This window comes from Pimephales promelas, chromosome 11 (genome assembly GCF_988280905.1).
Source record: "Pimephales promelas chromosome 11, fPimPro1.hap1.1, whole genome shotgun sequence".
NCBI classification, from domain to species: domain Eukaryota; kingdom Metazoa; phylum Chordata; class Actinopteri; order Cypriniformes; family Leuciscidae; genus Pimephales; species Pimephales promelas.
The window spans coordinates 13,794,903-13,814,424 of NC_142779.1; the positions used below are offsets into that span (position 1 = coordinate 13,794,903).

Sequence of the window (19,522 nt, forward strand, 5' to 3'; positions counted from 1 at the left end):
ATTATTTACACAATTTTTTAATGGATTGCTATGCAGAAAATGATCACATTAGTCTTTGAAACATGCCCTGTCTGCAAACAGTTAAACAAACAAGTGGTTCAGATTAAATGTATACCTAACGGCACAACAGCTATAGGCCTACAGTATATTCGTATTTTTTGGGCATGTCATGACTTGCAGGCACTCAATTTGTTTTTAATGGAATGCTATGCAGAAAATGATCTTTGAAACAGCCCTGTCTGCAAACAGTTAAACAAACATGTGGTTTAGATTAAATGTAGCCAATCAGAATGCTTTAGGGGTTTTCTGAATGTCAATCTGCAGTGATGATATTTAGCATTTGTTTTAGGACAGCGATTTAGCTCGTTACTGCAAACAGGCAGCGTGTTTTTATATTTTAAATGTGCTTATTTGCAAAAATAAAAATGTGATGGTAAAATATTAAAATAAACTAGCAAATTTCACATCATATTTTCCACCAAGATGGCCAGTCATTTTTTATTTTGAATGATGTCTCTGCATATTAATGCAGTTGCAATGACATCACAACATAATTTTGTGACCTTTAGCAACAAATTGACCTGTTTGTAGCAACTTCACCTGAATATTAGTTTACAACAGATCTGTTTGCACGTTCACAGTCACATGGGAATCAGTCGTTAAAGTTAGTTCGCCCCCCCCCCCCCCAAAAAAAAAAAATTAATTCTGTCATTAATTACACAACCTCATGTTGTTCCAAACCCATAAGACTTTTGTTCATCTTCAGAATGCAAATGAAAATCTTGATGAAATCTGAGAGAATTCTGTTCCTCAATTGGCAACTAAGTTCATAAAGAGATTGTAAAACTGATCCATATGAATTGAACTGTTTAGTCCAAAAAATTCTGAAGAAACATGATCGCTTTATATGATAAACAGATTGAATTTAGGCTTTATAACAAACTATTATAAATAGTTCTATAAATAGTAGGGGGAATCTCGCTATAGCTGACTTAATGACTTGTTTTGCTGGATGTGAGGAGGTTTTTTCATTTCTGTTGCCCAGCCTGTTTTAGTTAAATGCTCATACTTTCCACTGGGGCTGGAACCAGATGTAGTTCCTGCTGATGATTCATAACTGCACACGACAGACAAAGCGAAGAAAGGATTTCGCTACTTCCAAACAACATGAGCTATAAATCTAATTTGTTTTGAAGACCTCTAGTCTTTTGCTGTCTGCAACATATTTGTAAAACTTGATGGATGTTCAGCACGACCAATTGTACCTCATTGCAATGGAATGTAAGTCTTTCTGTTTCTGGATGGTTTTGAGTTACTAATTTTGGCTCAAAGTGTCACGCTAAGACTTGCCCAAAGATTGTTTGTGCGAAGAGCTTTTTTTCCATGAAATCAGTCTTTGAATGTAATGTGTATCTCATAATAACCGGAATGCATATTTCTTTGTGTCTGTTATTCTGTTTTTTTTTTTGAGTTTTTTTAATACTGTTTCTGCTCTCTTGCATGATGGTGTCGGATAACAAAAAATAACTCATTTACTCATATGTCAGTGTTTCAGGTTTCATTTACAAAGACTCTCTAAAAAGACTTTGTTTAATCGCCATTAATTCACGTTGAGAAAATCCGGAGAAGATGGCTTCTCTCATCTCAGAAAACTTCAAATTTATTGCACTCTTCTTCAGGAGTAAGGATGTCATGATCTTCAATGGTCTGATAGGTTTAGGGACAGTGGCCAGTCAGACAGCATACAATATTTTTGCATTTAACTGTCCATGTTCACCAAAGAAAAATTACCTGTACGGTCTGGCTGCCATTGGTGTACCAGCTCTGGCTTTTTTTGTGATTGGCTTGACGCTCAATCGAAATACCTGGGATGTTGTGTCCGAGTGTCGCACCAGAAAATGCCGGAAACTATCGGTGACTGCTGCTTTTGCTCTTTTGGGCTCTATTGTGGGCAGAGCAGTCGTTGCCCCCATCACTTGGTCTGTTATTTCCCTCCTGAGAGGGGAGGCGTATGTCTGTGCTTTCAGTGAGTTTGTAGACCCCTCTTCTCTGGATAATTTCCCTCCTACTACAAAGATTCCAGAAATCATGGCCCGGTTTCCATGTAAGGATGTACCTGCTCCATATATGAACTACTCAAGAGTGATTGAACGCCAGTTAAAGTATGAATCCCAGGTACTTACCAATTTAACATAGTCTTTTTATCGTCTGAAATTGAATTAATACTTCTGATTTCATGAAAAATGTCTTCTGTATGATATATAACCTCTTTTTATTGTTTGTAGTTGTTGGGCTGGATGCTGGTGGGAATCATCTCCCTTACTGTGTTTCTGCTTCTCTGTCTAAAACACTGCTGCTCTACCCTTGGCTACCAGCAGGAGGCGTACTGGTCCCAGTATCGTTCCAGCGAACAAGATCTTTTCCAGCGTACAGCTGAAGTGTATGCTAAATACAATGCTGTTGAATGTGTCAAGAGCTTCTTTGGCTTTGCAGCCATAGATAATCAGGAGAAGGAGCTTCTAGCAAACTGTCAGGGAATCAAGAATGTCATACCCAGAATGGAGTGGAACCGCGTCACTGGAGTTTACATGTACAGAGAGGTTGATGACACTCCCCTGTACAGTCGCTTGAACAAATGGGACATGTATACAAAGGAGCTCAGCAATTGAAAAAGATTTTGGGGGTAATAGGTTGGGGTTTTTTGTTTTGTCTTCAGTGGCCCTTTTATACATTCTGAATTCTTTTTTTTTTTTTTTTGCATGGTAAACATAATTTTATTATGTCTTTGAAGGCTGTAATTCCGATTTTTCATTTTTAAAAAAAAAATACACATTATGATATGTTTTAGCTTTGTAGATAGGCGATTGGCAGGTTAAAAGGTTATATTTTCATACTGCACAACAGTCTAGGCTATTTAGCGTCTGTTTTATGAGACACGATGTACTCTCAGGTTGAGGTTGACCTCTTGTTATCCTTTGCTAAGCAATAAAGTGCATTTGAAAAATTAGTGTCTAATGAATGAATAACATCTTTCGTAGTACAACAGAATACCTCATCATTTTAACTGACATAATGAAATGTAGTTTATGTACATTTTAAGACTTTTAACTGATGGTTTTATGCAGAATGACCTACAAATTGGTTAGCATCACATATGAGACCGCTGCGATCAACAGATGGCAAGCGTTCAATCTGTAATGCTAAAGTGCTTCCTGTACAAATAAATAAGTGCTACACATAAATCTAATTTAACGGAGATAGTATACTGCCTACACTCTTTAAAATTGTTTCTTTATAACATCGTAACGTCATATGCTAACGTAAGCGTGATTAAAAATGACCAGCATGTGACGTCATCAAAACGTAATATTGTTTGCTGGAATAGAACCATTGCAGGTTCTATGTAGTGGAAAAAGGTACTTTAGGTTATTAAAATACAGAAAAACGAACTGCCTTGAATACTATCACAGTACTTTAAACTTGATTAGGAAAGGGCGTAGAGCAGAGATTCGACATGGGAATACTTGGGAAGGTTGAATATCATTTGGGCTGCAGCATTCTGCATGAGCTGCAGAGGTTTGATTGCACACACATTGCTGCCAGGAGTTGCCGTTTTTGAGACAAGAGCAGACTAGTGCTTACTACAGTCTGGCAAATGTTCTGCGGAGGAAGTCTGCATGGTATAACTGTGGTTAGTTAGTGGGTTGCAATTGACAAGTCAATGTCCTGTGTGAGGCAAAGACTTTTTTTTTTGCTTTCTGTGTGGGTGAGATGGTTGAGTTGTCAATTGAATTTACAAGGTCTTCTTGGCAAGGATGCTTCTTGGCTTGAAGGAGCAACAGCTTGGTTTTTGATCATTCAGCTTCAGGTGATGGGTGTTCATCCAGGCAGAGATGATTGCCAAGCATCCAGTGATTTGTGAAGGTTGTCAAAGGGTGGAAAAAGAGAGAATCCATTGAGTATCATTTGAATAAAATTGATAATCGAAGTCATGGTGTACAGAGAGAATAAAAGTGGTCAGAGTACAGATCCCTGTGGAATTCCATTGGGTTGTTGATTTGATGAAGTGGATATTTTCATGATATCACATATCTGATCATTTGCCCAGTTTACTGAGGGATAACTGGCTAAGAGAAAGATTTGGTGGCTCACATTAATCAGGGTTTACATTCACTGGAAGCAATACCAATTTAATTCTCAAAAGCACATCAAAAAGGTCATGTTACTGCATCATTTGCTCAGAGAAGACAATGGAAGTGAATGGATCCCATTTGTAAACACTGAAAATGCTCACTGTTTCAATAGTATTGCCAGAAGATGTAAACAATATTCATGGTAACAGTTATTATGTAAAAAGGACTTATTGCGTTTTTGGTGTAATGTTATGTTTTCCAAGGTAATGCAGTGCCATAAACTCTAACGCCCTGGACCACAACAAACTGGAACACAAATTATTGAAATAATCCTTAAAGCACAAATAATATTAAAAATTAGGAATTTTAAGAATGATTCATTTAAATTAAGAATGATTGATGATAATGATTTAATCTCAACATTATGTCACTACTGGCGTCACTGCTTCTGTCACATGCTCATTTTTTCTTTTTTTTTGTTGCTTTATGGTAGGGTTGCTCCGAAATCCCCAGATTCCATCCTATTCTATTCACCCTTTTATGTCACTCTCTCACTGTTTTTACTGTGTTGTCTCTTGCTGTTTTTTTTTTTTTTTTGCTTGCCAGTCAAGCAAAGTGAATTAACCCTCATTCTGCTCCCAGCCCTGTCTTCATCAGATGAATCAGAGAAAATCTGACTCGGCCTGCCTGCCTGCTCGACTGGCCACTGTCACCTCCTAATAGCCTTCAGCTGGAGAGAAGTAGGAGGAAGAGAGGGAGAGCAAAGGATAGAAAAGGAGAAGGGGAGAGCGAGGAGGGGGCGGGTGAAAGGAGAGCTGTGATCCAGACAACGAATCACATGAGCAGAGATCTGTTTACAAACTGAGCAGGAGAGAAGTCATCGGCACCATTACGTGGAGGCAGGGCTGCTGGAAAAGGCGACAGGAAACACACAGGAATCTCATCACTTTGTCTGGAAAATGCATTATATCCTTTGTGTTTTTGCAGCAGAGAAGCCAGACCAGATGGTGTGAGGAAGACACAGCACTGAATGGGCTGCACTCACAAGCTCTGGCTCTGAGGGCTGTGTGCCACTGCTCTTTCTCTTTCTTTGTTACGGGGAAAAGCGTTGATTGTAACGTGAGGGCGACAGTCTAGAGCGAGAAGACTAAAGGAGAGTGGCTGACGGCAGCAGAGGAAGGGGTGAGCTTTGTGACAATGTTTTGAAGATAGACAATGACTCTCTGTAATGTACATTTTCTCTCACTGCTTTGTTATCGTGACTCTACAGAGGTAAAAAAACAAAAACAAAACAGTGACAACAACTTCATGTCAAGCGGACATAGATGGTGATCCATTGTTGATGTAAAAAAACACATTGCAGATTTGACATATCTGTGCTTCTGCTTGATTTTGGATCATGATGCTGGAAGAAAAGAGCAGTTGGCTTTCTTTTAACTTGCCTGTGGTTGCACAAAACATAGATACCGAGGAGTAGGTGTTGATATCTGTGCCCGTGTTGACACAGGTCTGAACAATGACCGACTTGTCTTTGTAAATGTTTCAACACAAAGAAAACAGAGTTGCCTCACCTCCCACCAATTGCCAGCGAAGAGCTGGTGTGATCATAATGTGTTAACCAGAGGCGCTGAAGATTCAAATATGTTTTTGTGGTAAGAGTTTTGGAAGTGTAAAACTTGTATTATTCATCTGGTTTTGAGTGAGGGGATCGGCCCACTCCCAGGAGTCCCCTTGGACACAAGTTTCTGAATCTTTTGGTATTGTGGAGCAATCTAGCACCTATCCAGTGGTGTAACGGTGAGTATGAATCATAACCCCCTCCTCCTTCCCTTCCCTTCCCTTCTAGTGGCTACATAATCTGGCCAGCTCCCTAACCATGTGTTATGGAGAGAGCCACCGACCCTCCCACTGACTTTCTATCAATGTTTAACTAAAATGCTCCTTAAATTACTACCACCCCCTCCTTCACCTGAAAACTCAAGCCTTTTTACCTTTCTCCTCTTTGGCACACTCTTTTCCATGACCTGAACTTGAGCACAGCCTAAAGAGACACACTTTTTGTCTATCTGTTGTGAGAGACACAACATTGTGTGGTTGTTTGGCAGCATTCAGCCCGAGGTCAGTTATTTTTGTTTACCCCCAAATGTTGCTTCCTGTCTGGGTTGGTGAGGCCTTCACATCTCTTGCCTCCCCCTCAACCCCTCATCGTAGGCCAGATGGTGGCTTTATGGCAGAAAGGGTGCACTAGTAGTGTTTGTCTTTATGCACAGACAATTGGCCAGGCTTCACTCTCATTGCCAAATGCTCTCTCCGTTGAAAATGCAAATCTGTATACAATAAGAAAAATAATAGTTTCATGTTTTAATAAAGGGCTTGAAATTCTGAAAAACAGTTAACTTGTTTATATCACATTGTCTCCTCCATTAGGAAGTACTGTTCCCCGAGTAGCATTTTTTTCTTCTTCTTCTTTTTTTCTGAAGCATTTGAAAGTTGTATTCAAATCATAGTTACATTTGAGTGTTTTTAACCCTTTTACAAAAAGGAACGCTGATATCTTCTTTATGAAAAGTGCATTATATAAAAAGCAATTTAATTAAATCATACTAAAGAGCATATAATATATGTAGCCAAGCACAACTACAGCATTTTCATTTACTCTCTGGCCGCTTCAGCACAATGGAGCGTTTCTTGTCTTCTTTTGTTTCGTCCACAAGCACAGCACAATGAAGTGTGCATGTTTATTCTTTATGTTAGTAGTGTTTTGGTATGGCATTTGGAAAATATTAACCATCATGTTACCGAAAACACTACTTTGTCAGAAAGCCCAGAGCAATATTAAATCTATCAAATCATATAGACAGCGTTTTGGATTAAGAGATAACTATTTTGCTCCCAAATACAACTAAAAGCCTTGTAACATCAGCTGAATGTGTTTGTGTTGCTATTTACATGTGTTGCCTCAGGATATAGGTTAAACCATTGTTGTCTGAACAATGTTCACTGCTCTGGAAATTCTCCAGTGTGTGATGAAATGGCTTGAACCCTGAAAGTCAACATGGTGCAACAAGGACTTTTGGATGACTTCTACAAGACTTAAGTAAATAAATGGCTCACTTTTCATTTTGAGAAGTGTTTTCCATCACAACAAAGTGTAAAGGCTGCATTATACATACAGAAAATTCTGTAAAAGTTTGTGGCATTAATTATATTTTGTTGTATTAAATAAACAGTTAACATTTTGCTGTAATTTGAAAAACCAAGTTGGATTTTACCCTGACACGTTTTGAGAGACAGAGCCTAGGTACGATATATACAGTAGCCTAAATAAAGAACTTTAAAACAAAAACGATTGCGCTTGGCTGTTGAACACATCATTCGGCACCACTGTGACATCTCTTGTTTTTTTTTTTTAAGATGTATTACAGTGAAAAGTTCATGCTGCTCAGCAAGGTCCAACAATGAGAGCAGTGTTACATGGAGTTGAGAAACACGAGGACAGTCCTCAGGCTCACAGTATGCAATATGCATGCAGGGGCCACTGAGAAGAGTACATATGAGAATCACAGTGATGTGTGTTGCCTTTCAAGGGTCTGACAGAAAGAAATATGCGACCCACTCACATAACAGATGCATGAAAGATGGGTGATCAAATCAATGTATATGCTTTTATCACATTTGAATTGTGTATTCATTTTACTGATAAAAAAAAAGATGAGCCGTGAACTCCCATGACTCTCACCATAAAACTCTAACAAATATTTTTAACCAAAACATGGTTTTGTTTTGTCTCTTGCAGAATGCCTATGTGACACAGACTAACAGATTACAGACAAGTTCTGCAAAATGACCACAGACATTACCGGTCGTCTCCCACTCAATGTCTATGTCATCATTCTTGGGATAGGCCTCTTCGTCTTCATGTTGAGCATGATCTTCTGTTGCTACCTGTTCAGGTATACTTAATAAATAAATAAACTAAAGTTTTAATTGTTGTGGGTGAACAAAAATGAAGTTAAAATGACATAAAATTCTAAAAGAATTGGGCCATAGCTGTATCAAGCATCATAAGGCAAGTGTAGCGCATTTTATTTCGTTTAGAATGGTAACACAGTCCTTTTCCGTAGGCATAATAAAGAAAGAAAAAATGTAATACAAGTGCAACTAGTAAGGAAAAGTACAGTGCAGAAACTGCAGTTCTCATCCCAAGGCGTCATCTAACTAACGCTTTTGACCATGTGTCAACATTCGACACTTTAGGCACCCTTTAGCGTCAGTTAGATGAAGCTATCCTAGTGGTCTAACCCTAACCCTACCCCAGACCTAAACCTACCCACGTCATCTAAGTGACACTAAAGGTAAAGCAATCCTAAAGGGTGCCTAAAGTGTCAGATGTTGACGCATGGTCAAAAGTGTCAGTTAGATGACGCCTTGGGATGAGAATGCGTTGGTAGTGAACGATTGTTGATACAGGTTAAAATGGATACTTTTTAATCTATGTATATTTCACAGACTGAGACGACAGGGCGCACAAGAACAATTTGGATATAATGAGGTAATTTTTATCCTTTATGGGGTAGTATGCACTGAGTTTTGTATGTTACTTGACATACAATACATGTGTACGATAGACATTTACATTATTTATTTATTTTTTACAGGTCGTTCTAAAAGGTCCGGGGAAAAAATTGAGTCTTCTTGGAGTGAGTACCTGTCAAACCAATACCTTAAGTTCCACTTAAACATAATTTTAACATCTCTAATTTCTATCATTTCATTTTCCATACATAACCCTCATGTCATTTCAAGCCTGTATGTTTACCCCTCACTCGCTTCTATACATCTACATATCTTTTTTCTTCTTTTTTTTTGTTATATTCCAAAAAGGTTTGAAATGACAGTGAGGGGAATGATTAAAATTTTGAACTATCCCTGTAACTCTAACAATGCATTGAACCATTACAATTGTTTAAATGTATAGAAATTGTAAAATAAATATAAAGCCTCTAGCTTTTTTTTTTTCATCTTTCATTTTGCAGCAGACCTGTGCGGTTTGCCTGGAAGAGTTTCGGAGCCGGGATGAACTAGGGGTCTGCCCTTGTGCTCATGCCTTTCACAAGAAGTAAGATCTCTTTCTCAACCTCTCAACCTTTCTTATTATGTTTCCGTATTCAGTAAATAATGCATTAGGAGGATGCTGTATTTTAAAACACTGATTGATGGATTACAATGTGAAAGTTTAAAACAACAAACATTAAAGCATGCTATAGATTCTTGACACACAGAATACTGCCTATTACAAAAATGTAAATATGTAGGAATCTCAAATTAAGCTGTCAAGGCATTGCCTCAAGGAACACCTGTCACTGTTTGTTGTTTCTGCATTTTCAGCCTGTCATCTTGTGACGTGGCTACAGTATAATGCAAAACAGCGCTTGAGTCTATAGATAGCTGATACATTATAGACTCGTCTTTCCTCTTTTCACCTTGTCTACTGCTCAGGTGTCTGGTGAAGTGGCTGGAAATTCGCAGCGTCTGCCCCATGTGCAACAAGCCCATCTGCAGGCTCCAGCCAGACCCTCTGCAGGGGGCCGAGGGGCCCCAGAACCCCCTGGAGGTGTGACCGATGAGGGACATCACTGCTCAGAGATAGGCAGGCTCTCACACACACACACCTAAGCACAGCATTAAAAATCACCACACTACTGGAGCGGGTGGACTAGTCCTAAATACACATCCACCGTCCCTGTCCACCAATCACCATTTCCCAGTGGAACTGAAATGATGTGACGTGTTCTTGGTCATAATGTACTGTAGCTTGCAGCAAGATAAATCGATGCCTTGTGGACTCCAAACAGATCAAGAAGAATATTCAAACCAGGGGAGATGACCAAAACATGAGGTCTGAGTTGACACTGTGCAATATGTGCAGTCATACAGTATTCCTGTCTAAGAGAGACTCAGTATTATACCATAAAGAGTCAAGTTTAGGACTGCCCAGTTACAGAATCCAAAGTTAGGAGCTGCTCAGTGGCCCGAGTCCTGACCTTAAGGATCTGTGAGCTCATTGGTTTTTACTCTTGCCAACATTTGACACTCATAAATGTGTTTCTGAGTGTTCTGAGGAGCTCATGGTCTTGGTGAGAACCTGGAACCCTCAGATTTGGATGCAATTTGGCCTAATTTAAGTTATTTAAAGTGGATGTTTTGTACTATATATATGGCTCTCAATAAAATGTAAAGTTTTTGTGATGGAACCCATTTTTGTGTTTCTTCATTTCTATGAAAAATCATGTTAAGTTTTCATAATTAGAAACCTGTTTTATTTTGGAACACCAAGGATTAATCTCATTGTTACAAAAAATCTGCAAATTAATTGTGTATATAGCTGTCAAATTTGTATACTTTAATTCAGTAAGGATGCATAAAAGGATGGAATAAATGCTGTTTGCACAAAAATATTCTGCACTACTGTTTTCAACATGGATAATAATAATAAAATATATTTTGTGAGCAGCCAATCAGAATATTACACTGATTTCTAAAGGATGTGACACTGACACTCGATAACCCTTTGAAATGACCTGTGTTGTTGTAACCTACTGTAGTCATAATATTAAATAATCAAAACATTATAGTGTACATTTTCCTTCTTATCTATTTACTAGAACATTTCCATGACTCAAAATAGTGAGTGACAAATGAACTCATGACTTGTGTGATAACTGAATTGTCTTGAATTTCTCAGACGTGATCGTTTCTAGTGCACGAGTCAACAAAACACATTAATGAAAGGCTTGTTATTTTAAAAAGCTAGACTGGTCAGCTCATATAATCTTTGTGGGCAAGTGTGAACTTGCTATAAGCAGCTGAGGAACATGGAACACAGGGACATATTCTCTGAGTGTTGGACAAACATAATTCTTATTATTAAAAGAGCCAAAAGTAAATAATATTTCTGAGCTGTACAAATTTGCTGAGATTTTGTGATCTGCTGCAGTGTGTTACTTGAGGATGACACTTTGCCAGGCTAAAATATTGCTCCAGAAAGAAGCCAATTAAGTGATAATATACACAAGACTAGCATCACTTATGTCAATATATTAACATTTATATGCACAATCACTGGCTTTAACGTCAAGAACTGTCACCAAATTAGCATAGTTACAATGCCATATTTAGGCTGCATAGCTGACTCACTAAACCAATAGAGGCTGCACTTCATGTTCCTCAAACGGAACACTTTTTGAGTCACTCTGATTGCACGTGTATATTACATTAAAACTTCTCATCCTTAAAAGCATAAATACTTGAAGTTGTGAGGGAAGTTTTATCTCATCAGGAGAAAATGAGGAAATGCACATGCTTACTAAATTAATAAATTAGGGATTGAACGCAATTCAAATAACAACAAATGGCCTCAAGGAACAGCTTTGTCTTGTTTGTTCATCGCCTTGCTTATGGTCTTTTTTACAACTAAAAGCAGTGAAATTGATAACTGCTAAAAAGAGTAATCTGAGCGCCCCCTGGAGGTCAGAATCATGTATGACTAGATTCAGTCAAGCTAGATTCGCATTTTAAATCGACTAAAAAAGTAAATAAATAATGGACAAGAAACCAATAGAAATGCATAAAACCAACAATACGCCAACATAAAATATTGTAGGCCTATTTGTATGTGTTTATTTTCAGAAGAGACCCATCTTTCTTAAAAAAACAAACAAACTGAAGATATATAATTTTTAAAAAGTGTTCTCGAAAAACATATAGGCCTGCCCCAAAACCTGTTATTTTTTTATTTTTTTTTATAGCAAGAATAAGTGTGGTTATCTTGAATAAAGAATCAGATGACTGTCAACTCCTCTTGAGCCATTTGAGACAGTAATTTCAAACCTCTCTCTGCTAGACTGTTGAATGCATGTTTTTATATGCTAAATGGGCTATATGCATGCGTAAGTTCCGCATTTGACGCAAGGATGCTCATCCTTTTCCGGTTGTGGAGATTCAAGCGGAGGAGAACAGAGGAAAACGGGATTATGGCAGTCTTCAAAATTTACTGTCCTCCCTTCTTTGAAACGAAACGTACATACGTTTAGATGTAATTTTATATATAGCCTATGTTTATTTATTATAATTTTAAAAAGAAGCATAAACACAACGAGGGGTGTCTGTTTTATCTGTTTTTGTGACTATAACGTTTCTTTATTATAACCACGGAGTATAAAATTCAATATAAATTCTCGGTATTGCATTGGACTCTACGATCGGCGGAAGTTATCGAGCATCCTTAATCCTTCACCGTAGAGCCCATTGGGATTTATTCATTAGTCTGAAGTAATAAAGCAAGTTCATTCACCAAAAAAAAAAAAAGATTTTGAAGAATGTTGGTGAATTAATGCAGCATTAATCATTGGTTTCCAGTATTTTTCCATTACTAGCCTAAACGTTACTAACATTCTTCAAAATATTTTCTTTTGTGTTGACATCCATACAGGTTTGGAACAACTTGAGGGTAAGAATGAGATATTGATAAAAAAAATAAAATAAAAAAAAATTTGGTGAACCATTCCTAATGAACACTTTGCAGCGTGTCTGGATCTAAACATTTTTTTAATAAAATAAAAAAAGTCTGTGTGTGATTATTCTTAATCAGAGTAACGATGGTAAAAATTCATTGTTGTTAACCCTGGAGTGCAGACTTGATGCGCCCAGAGACGGCAGGGCACAATTTACCCACACTTCCTTTGGCTTTGAGTTGCCAACTGGCTCAATACAGACAACATAAACTTTTCATTGTCTAAAGTTACGGAATCCTCACCACAGGCTTTCGACATGGTTTTCACAACTTATCTGTCTGCTCTGCCCTTCTTTTGAAAACGTATCAGCTCATTTTTTAACATTGGTTGGCACACATCTATCTGTCATTCTTTTCCACTATCTGCAATCTGTTAATTTCTTTTAAATAGTTGTATGACTTCTATGTATGCATGCAAGAGGCTGGTTATAACAACCATAGGGTTAGAAAAAAAAATACATTCTTACCTAAAAAATCTATTTTTTCTTTATGCATTTATGCATTTACCCATTTACCGCCTTGGCAACCATTCATGAAATGATCTCCTTATCCCTGATTAATTGGTGGTATTACCACTCTCTTCATGTTACAACCATACCAAGTCTCCCCCATATTGTCACAACCATGGCAGGCTCCACCCTCACACAATCACAGTGCACTCCCTGTCCGTAGTACTGATCACACACCTGCACATCATCAGTACTGCAATCACCTTCTGCATGTAAACCTCACTCTCACTCTCATTCTCTGTCCGGTATCGTTCGCATCAAGACGCTAAGGCTGTGCTTACCTCTTCAAACGCCATCACCAACTCCAATTATTTGAACTGTGTTCTCCAAGGTTGATCGTCTGGATCTCTTCTCACCCAAACACCTTCACCTGATGGATAGAGATTGTGTCCGTTTTGTTTAATGACAAAGTGAAGTTATACATTTATAATATATTTATAATATATAGGCCTAGATAATTAATTTTTTTGTGTTTCTCTCCAGGGTCTTTTGCTGTTAATACATGGCATCCAAACAAAAACAACAACTTAAACTGTCTGTAAAACTGTTTCACATATTGGTTTGCCAAGTATTTTTGTTATTTGTACTTATAGCTGCTTTAAAATGTGCTAATATATGCATGTTTTTTCTGCATTAAATGTAATTCCTGGAGATTTCTAAATAAATATACAACTTATCGAGGGAAATAAAAGGTAAACAACATGCGTTTTCATAAATAATAATCATTTATTATAAATGGATTCTTTTTCTGATTGATTTTCTACAATAAGACTCCATTGACCAGTTAAGACAACCAGAAGGGAAAAAAGGGTTCAAATAGGCATGAAATTACAAGCACCTTCCTTGACCTAATTACAGTGACTAGCCTCATCTCACCAGATGCCCTATTTTGATGGTGTTGGTGGGACGAGGTGGGGGGGATTCAATTCTCGTCATCTATGGAGGTCAATGTTTAAACAGTGTGCCTCACTTTTCTGAATGACCTCATTGGTCAATATGCCTTTTCTACAAATTCGATCAAAAATATCTTTAAATATTTGCATTTGAAGTGAACAGAGAACATTTTTATGTTCTCCAAATGGCATTTTCATGAGACTGTGTTGTCTTCTTGGTAGTCATTTGTTTAATAGGCTACGTGTATTAAAGTGACAGCTAGCTCAGAGATATAGATGAACTTTGAAATAACTTACATTATTAATACTGGTCAGCAGTACTGATGTAGACTCATATAGTTTGGCTGTCAGGGAGTTTAATCATGGCAATAGATTGTCACTTTTCCTTGTGTTTGGAGGATTACAAATTCGCTTTTTAAGAACATTTTCTCCTTTGAATCAATGGTAATTGCTTCAAGCTTTAAATGAAAATCAGATTTACTAAATCCTGGATTAAGCTGTTAAACTGATAGACCTTCTCACTTTCCCCTCTTCAAGACAGAGTAAATCTTTAATCTGCTCAACACTGTCTCAAAGTAACAGGAGTAGCTTGTAACATATGGCCTTTTTGCATAGGACAGCCTCGGACTCCAGACAAGCCGATCATGTGAATGAGTGAAAAACAAGGCTGTTCCACATGTCTGGACCAAGCCCTTTAAACAAGACAAGCAGCAGCTGGTAAGCCATGCCAATCTGCAATCAATGAAATCAAACCAGTAGATTGGGCTTATATGCCCAATTGAACAGCACAATTACTTATCCAATGCAAAATGACCTGACAGCATGAGCTTATTAGGCTTGAATCGTGTTCAGCTGGGACATGAATTATGTACAAGATCCAGAGATTTATTATTTGTGCAAAACTTACTGATGTATGATTGCCTGTACCTGCAAGAAAATGTGTCAAAGAGAAATAAATATACTTCATATTAATATTTATGTTATAATTAATATCATATTGTGCATTTTATACCCTTATTACATTTGTAATTAAACTGGTTAAAGCAGCTTTTTTTGCTACATTTTTAAGGAAACTTGAATATATAAAATCCAAAATATCTGTATAAACAAATATAAGAAGTAACTCTTAATACTAAATCAAGGTAGAAATGATGATTTGTGACTAATTTTTATTCTTCAACAGGCTTTTTTTTGGGCAAAACTGTGACTGTATATGACCATCTGAATCTATCCCTGCTTTATTTGATTCACATTGAACAGATTGAGATAGACAGCTTGTCGAAGTCTTCTGTCTGTCTCAGTTCCTCTGAGACACTCACATCAATTATTTATCATCCCAGAAATGTTTTTCAATGTTGTCATCCATTTACTTTAATGTTTAGTAGAAAGGATTTGAAACTACAATGAAATTACATTTATATTAAATAAAATTTTAAAGTATGAATGGATACTAATACATAATATAAAAATTACGTTAATTTTTAATAACAATATAACGATATATATATATATATATATATATATATATATATATATATATATATATATATAACACAATTAAAACAGTACATTAAACATTTATAGTATAATGTTAAATATTATATTTTATATATTATATTAAAATAAATATTAAATGTACTACCTTAAATTTTAATATTTAATACATCTAATTTATTAATACATACATTATAAATGTATAGTAGAAACATATACTAGCAGTAAAGTAATTATATGCAATTAACATACAGTACATTATATATTTATAGCAAAAAAACTATTACTTTATTAATTCATATTGAAGATTATATTAAAAGGTTAATGTCTTCATATCATGTAATAAGATTTAGATTTTGAAAAACAAATTGGCAAAATTGATTCCATATAGGCAATGAGTTGTAAACAATGTTCTTGCCCAAGAGATGCAGACATTTGCTTGCTTAAAGATGCATGCACTTTTAATTAGGTAATCCTTGTCATTCACCCCTGGTTGTTTCAGTGGCCCAGGACAGATGGTAAGTTATCTATGTTTGTAACGCATAGACCAGCCTAAGTTAATTGGAATGTCATTAAAGTTTGAGTTAATGGGGGTTGGGGTGGGGAGCTAGTTCGAGTGCACTACTCCTGCTGTTGGATATGTGCGTTTCATTAATAATAATGGATGTTTGGATGGAGCAATAAGGGTGGGGCTCCACCTGCTGCCACCTGTTAATACCAGAGCTCTATATAAGCATCAGTCATCCTTATGGCAGACCACAACCACTATCCTCAAGTGCTGCACCACTATCTGGATTTATTTCACTACAGGGACAAGAAGAAGACATTGTGTCTGAGGAAACTTTAGACCTCAAAGGATCCGTTTTCAATTTCAAGACCAACGTTGGCCTATGAGGACCTTTGGCCCAGAAGTCATGAAGTCCCGCAGATCGAGCTGTGCAGATTCAGGGTCGGAGTCTGACTCCAGGGACCCAGAGAAGTTCGAGAGTGCCATTCGGCGAAGGATGGCAGCCAACGCTCGAGAGAGAAAGAGGATGGAGGGCTTGAACACCGCATTCGACCGCCTCCGCAAAGTGGTTCCTCAGTGGGGTCAGGACAAGAAACTCTCTAAATATGAAACACTGCAGATGGCCCTAAGCTACATTATGGCCCTCAATCGAATCCTGACTGACGCCAGCAAACACACAGCTCCGGAGAAAGACTGGCTGAACCTACAGTTTGACGGCCTACAGCCAGAGACCTATTCTTGGTTTATGAGCTATAACTCCCCTGTGGAAAATAACTGTATGCATCCCTCCTTCTCCTACCACTACGAAAGCCTCTAAGCTCTCAGGGACTGATACGCAATGGCACATTCACTTGTATCTTTCTTTGCGCAGATACAGGAGTCAGTATGTATTACTATGTAATATTTTATGTTTATGGTTCTGGAAATCAAGTGTTTGATTAGCTTTAATAGAGTCTAAAGCATTCTAGGAGTAGAGTTGCTTATATTGTTGCAAAAAAAGTTATGTTTTTCTGTACAATTTTAGAAAATCTTCCATCATGCATGTTGAAAAGGATGACTAAATGATGATATTTTTCATTGCTTTGTATCAAATCTTTGTGTTTAGTGTGTCCTCAGCTAAGTCAAAGCTGAAATACACTGTCATTTTATTTTGCCAAAATGGCATCCTAAAATGCTGTTCCAATTTCTTATTGATTTTTTAGTATTAAACTCAATAAGGGAAAAACGAATTTGGATGGATTTAAAATTGAATCTTGTAACAGTGTCCATATGTAGATGTATTTTGAGCTGTAGTCAGGATTTAAAATGTTTTGTTTATAATGTAGTTACCAAATAAACACTGAAATAAAAGACTTTGTGTACAGTATGTAGGAATAACATTTTATCCACTATATATACTATACCCTAATCTGTTTAAAAAAAAACTACAGATATATATCTGTAGACAAGATGAGAATTTTTATGTTAAATTCTGTACACTTTTAATGACATGCACACTGAAATGAGATTTGCAATAAAATAAAATTTTAGTACAGCATTTTTGTTTCTTTATAAAGGCCTGAATACAAATACCAGTTCTCATGGTGTGCACACTGGACAGATAGACACATTTCGGTGAAGCCCTCTGTGTCCCAAGATAAGACAACACCAAACAAATGTCTCTGCTGTCAGTTCAATGAAGGAATAAATAATGTTTAAAGGACTGAATGACGTCACGGTTGAACTGTGTGTCCCATGCGCTGTACAGACACTTTTAAAGATTAGAGTAGAGTTTAATTTAGAGAGGAGATGAATCACTTTGCTGTCCAATGACTGTGTATAACGTGCCTTTTCAGTGCTAATGAGGCGTGAGCGGGCAGAGTTCGGCTGAAAGCGTGTACATAAAGCGAGATACACCCATCTTAATCCATTTAGCTTCAGCTGTCATTATGACCAATCATCATATCATGATCATTATGTAGCTACTAAACAGACACCCTACAATTATTTTAAAATTATTAGCCTACTAAATTAGGCAGATTAAGATCAAGACCCTGTTCATTTTTTTTATACTAAAGTCCATATTTTGTGCAATCGTATTACATCTTGCAAATGTTAGTTTACAAATGTTTGAATGAGAAACAAATCGCTAGTAGGCCTACTTGAATATGAGTAAATGGTTGCTTATGTATAACAGAGGTTTGGTCTACAAGGAGGTGCTATGATATCTGGAAAAACGTCAAGGAAAATTTGAAGGGGAAAAGTAAGTACACTCTAAAAATGCTGGGTTGTTTTAACCCAACTTTGGGTCAAACAGGGACAAACATGGACATTGGGTTACATTTTTACATTACATTTTTAACCCAACCTTTGGGTTTGTCCATATTTTACCCAAAATTGGGTTTAACAACCGAGCATTTTTTAGAGTGTAAAGTAAATGCCGAGTAAAGTAAGCATAGCTTCACCTACAGAATAGACTCTGTTATCTTAATATTTACTCTCTCCCCACCAGTGGAATGTGCAGAATTATTATTATTTTAATGTTTCCAGCCATAGCAGCTTTTTTGGTCATTTTCACAAAAATGTCATGCCCCCCAGAATATTTTGTTGTATGAATATCTGAACATAAAATTTATCATAAGATTGAACAGATCATCTGCTTAAAAAAAAAAAAAAAAAAAAAAAAAACAATACCTATGTGGGTAAGTTCAATAAAAAAGCAACGTTTTTAGCAAAAAACTGAGAAAATCACGTTTTTGTTAAAGACTACAAGATCGGATTCAGAACGATCAAATCATATAGATCGAGTCCATCAACACCTATACAAAGCACTCCCAACACTTCCTGTGTTTATATTTCAATGATAACGTTTGGCCGTTAACATCCCAAGGCATCATATACTGACGCTTTTGATATTTCGTCTACATCCAACGCACATGGCACCCTTTAGCGTCAATATGAGACGCAGATATATATGGGCCAGAAGGTGCCTCCTAGCGGTGTAATCCTAAACCTACCCCAGACCTAAACTTACCATAACCGGACAAAGCTCTGTGCCTGCTATATTGATGCTAAAGGGTGCCATGTGCGTTGGATTTAGACGAAATTTCAAAAGTGTCACTATATGACGCCCTAGGATAGACAGCAAAGGTATATCGCCCAAGATAGCCTAACAGTCAAAACACGTAAAGCCGAAAAAGTAGACTAAACATTTTCAGATATTATTTCAGTCATTTGTTTTAGATATCTGCAAACAGCTAATAGTTATTTAAGTAATTTAATTACTACTTCTGTGCATCTTTACAATTAAAGTTTGATCTTTGTTTCAGGATGTCTAAAACAATTTGACGCAAATTCACATTAGCTGTGCATTGTCAATGACGCTGTTCTATCTTTAGCTGATGTTTCAGTTTCCCTAATGGCATGGATTGTGT

The 19,522-nt window shown here is 37.0% G+C and overlaps 3 protein-coding genes across 5 annotated transcripts; all 3 read left to right on the top strand.

Moving 5' to 3' along the window:
* Window positions 1-1,139: 1,139 nt before the first annotated feature.
* Window positions 1,140-2,788, top strand: LOC120479769 (calcium homeostasis modulator protein 2). Its single transcript, XM_039672533.2, has 3 exons — window positions 1,140-1,281; window positions 1,548-2,175; window positions 2,286-2,788. Exons 2-3 carry the CDS (start codon window positions 1,630-1,632, stop codon window positions 2,667-2,669), a joined length of 930 nt encoding a protein of 309 aa, XP_039528467.2. The 5' UTR covers window positions 1,140-1,281; window positions 1,548-1,629; the 3' UTR covers window positions 2,670-2,788.
* Window positions 1,141-10,387, top strand: LOC120479770 (RING finger protein 122). Of its 3 annotated transcripts, none has more exons than XM_089117014.1 (7): window positions 1,142-1,281; window positions 4,776-5,930; window positions 7,930-8,086; window positions 8,643-8,685; window positions 8,792-8,833; window positions 9,170-9,252; window positions 9,633-10,387. In XM_089117014.1, exons 3-7 carry the CDS (start codon window positions 7,977-7,979, stop codon window positions 9,751-9,753), a joined length of 399 nt encoding a protein of 132 aa, XP_088973140.1. In that variant the 5' UTR covers window positions 1,142-1,281; window positions 4,776-5,930; window positions 7,930-7,976; the 3' UTR covers window positions 9,754-10,387. The 3 variants fall into 3 exon arrangements, with proteins under 3 accessions (XP_088973141.1, XP_088973140.1, XP_088973139.1); XM_089117013.1 differs by having other exon boundaries at window positions 4,776-5,315; XM_089117015.1 differs by lacking the exon at window positions 4,776-5,930 and having other exon boundaries at window positions 1,141-1,281.
* Window positions 10,388-16,428: 6,041 nt separating this feature from the next.
* On the top strand, window positions 16,429-17,338 carry atoh7 (atonal bHLH transcription factor 7). The gene has a single exon (XM_039672572.2). The coding sequence runs from the start codon at window positions 16,492-16,494 to the stop codon at window positions 16,924-16,926; it is 435 nt and encodes a 144-aa protein (XP_039528506.1). The 5' UTR covers window positions 16,429-16,491; the 3' UTR covers window positions 16,927-17,338.
* The last annotated feature ends 2,184 nt before the right edge of the window (window positions 17,339-19,522 follow it).

Bases quoted from the DNA above. Each gene is read 5' to 3' on its own strand.
- atoh7 (XM_039672572.2), top strand. From the start codon at position 16,492: ATGAGGACCTTTGGCCCAGAAGTCATGAAGTCCCGCAGATCGAGCTGT.
- LOC120479769 (XM_039672533.2), top strand. From the start codon at position 1,630: ATGGCTTCTCTCATCTCAGAAAACTTCAAATTTATTGCACTCTTCTTC. The intron at 2,176-2,285 runs GTACTTACCAAT...TATTGTTTGTAG, and splicing joins AGTTAAAGTATGAATCCCAG to TTGTTGGGCTGGATGCTGGT.
- LOC120479770 (XM_089117015.1), top strand. From the start codon at position 7,977: ATGACCACAGACATTACCGGTCGTCTCCCACTCAATGTCTATGTCATC. The intron at 8,686-8,791 runs GTAATTTTTATC...TATTTTTTACAG, and splicing joins AACAATTTGGATATAATGAG to GTCGTTCTAAAAGGTCCGGG. The intron at 9,253-9,632 runs GTAAGATCTCTT...TCTACTGCTCAG, and splicing joins GCTCATGCCTTTCACAAGAA to GTGTCTGGTGAAGTGGCTGG.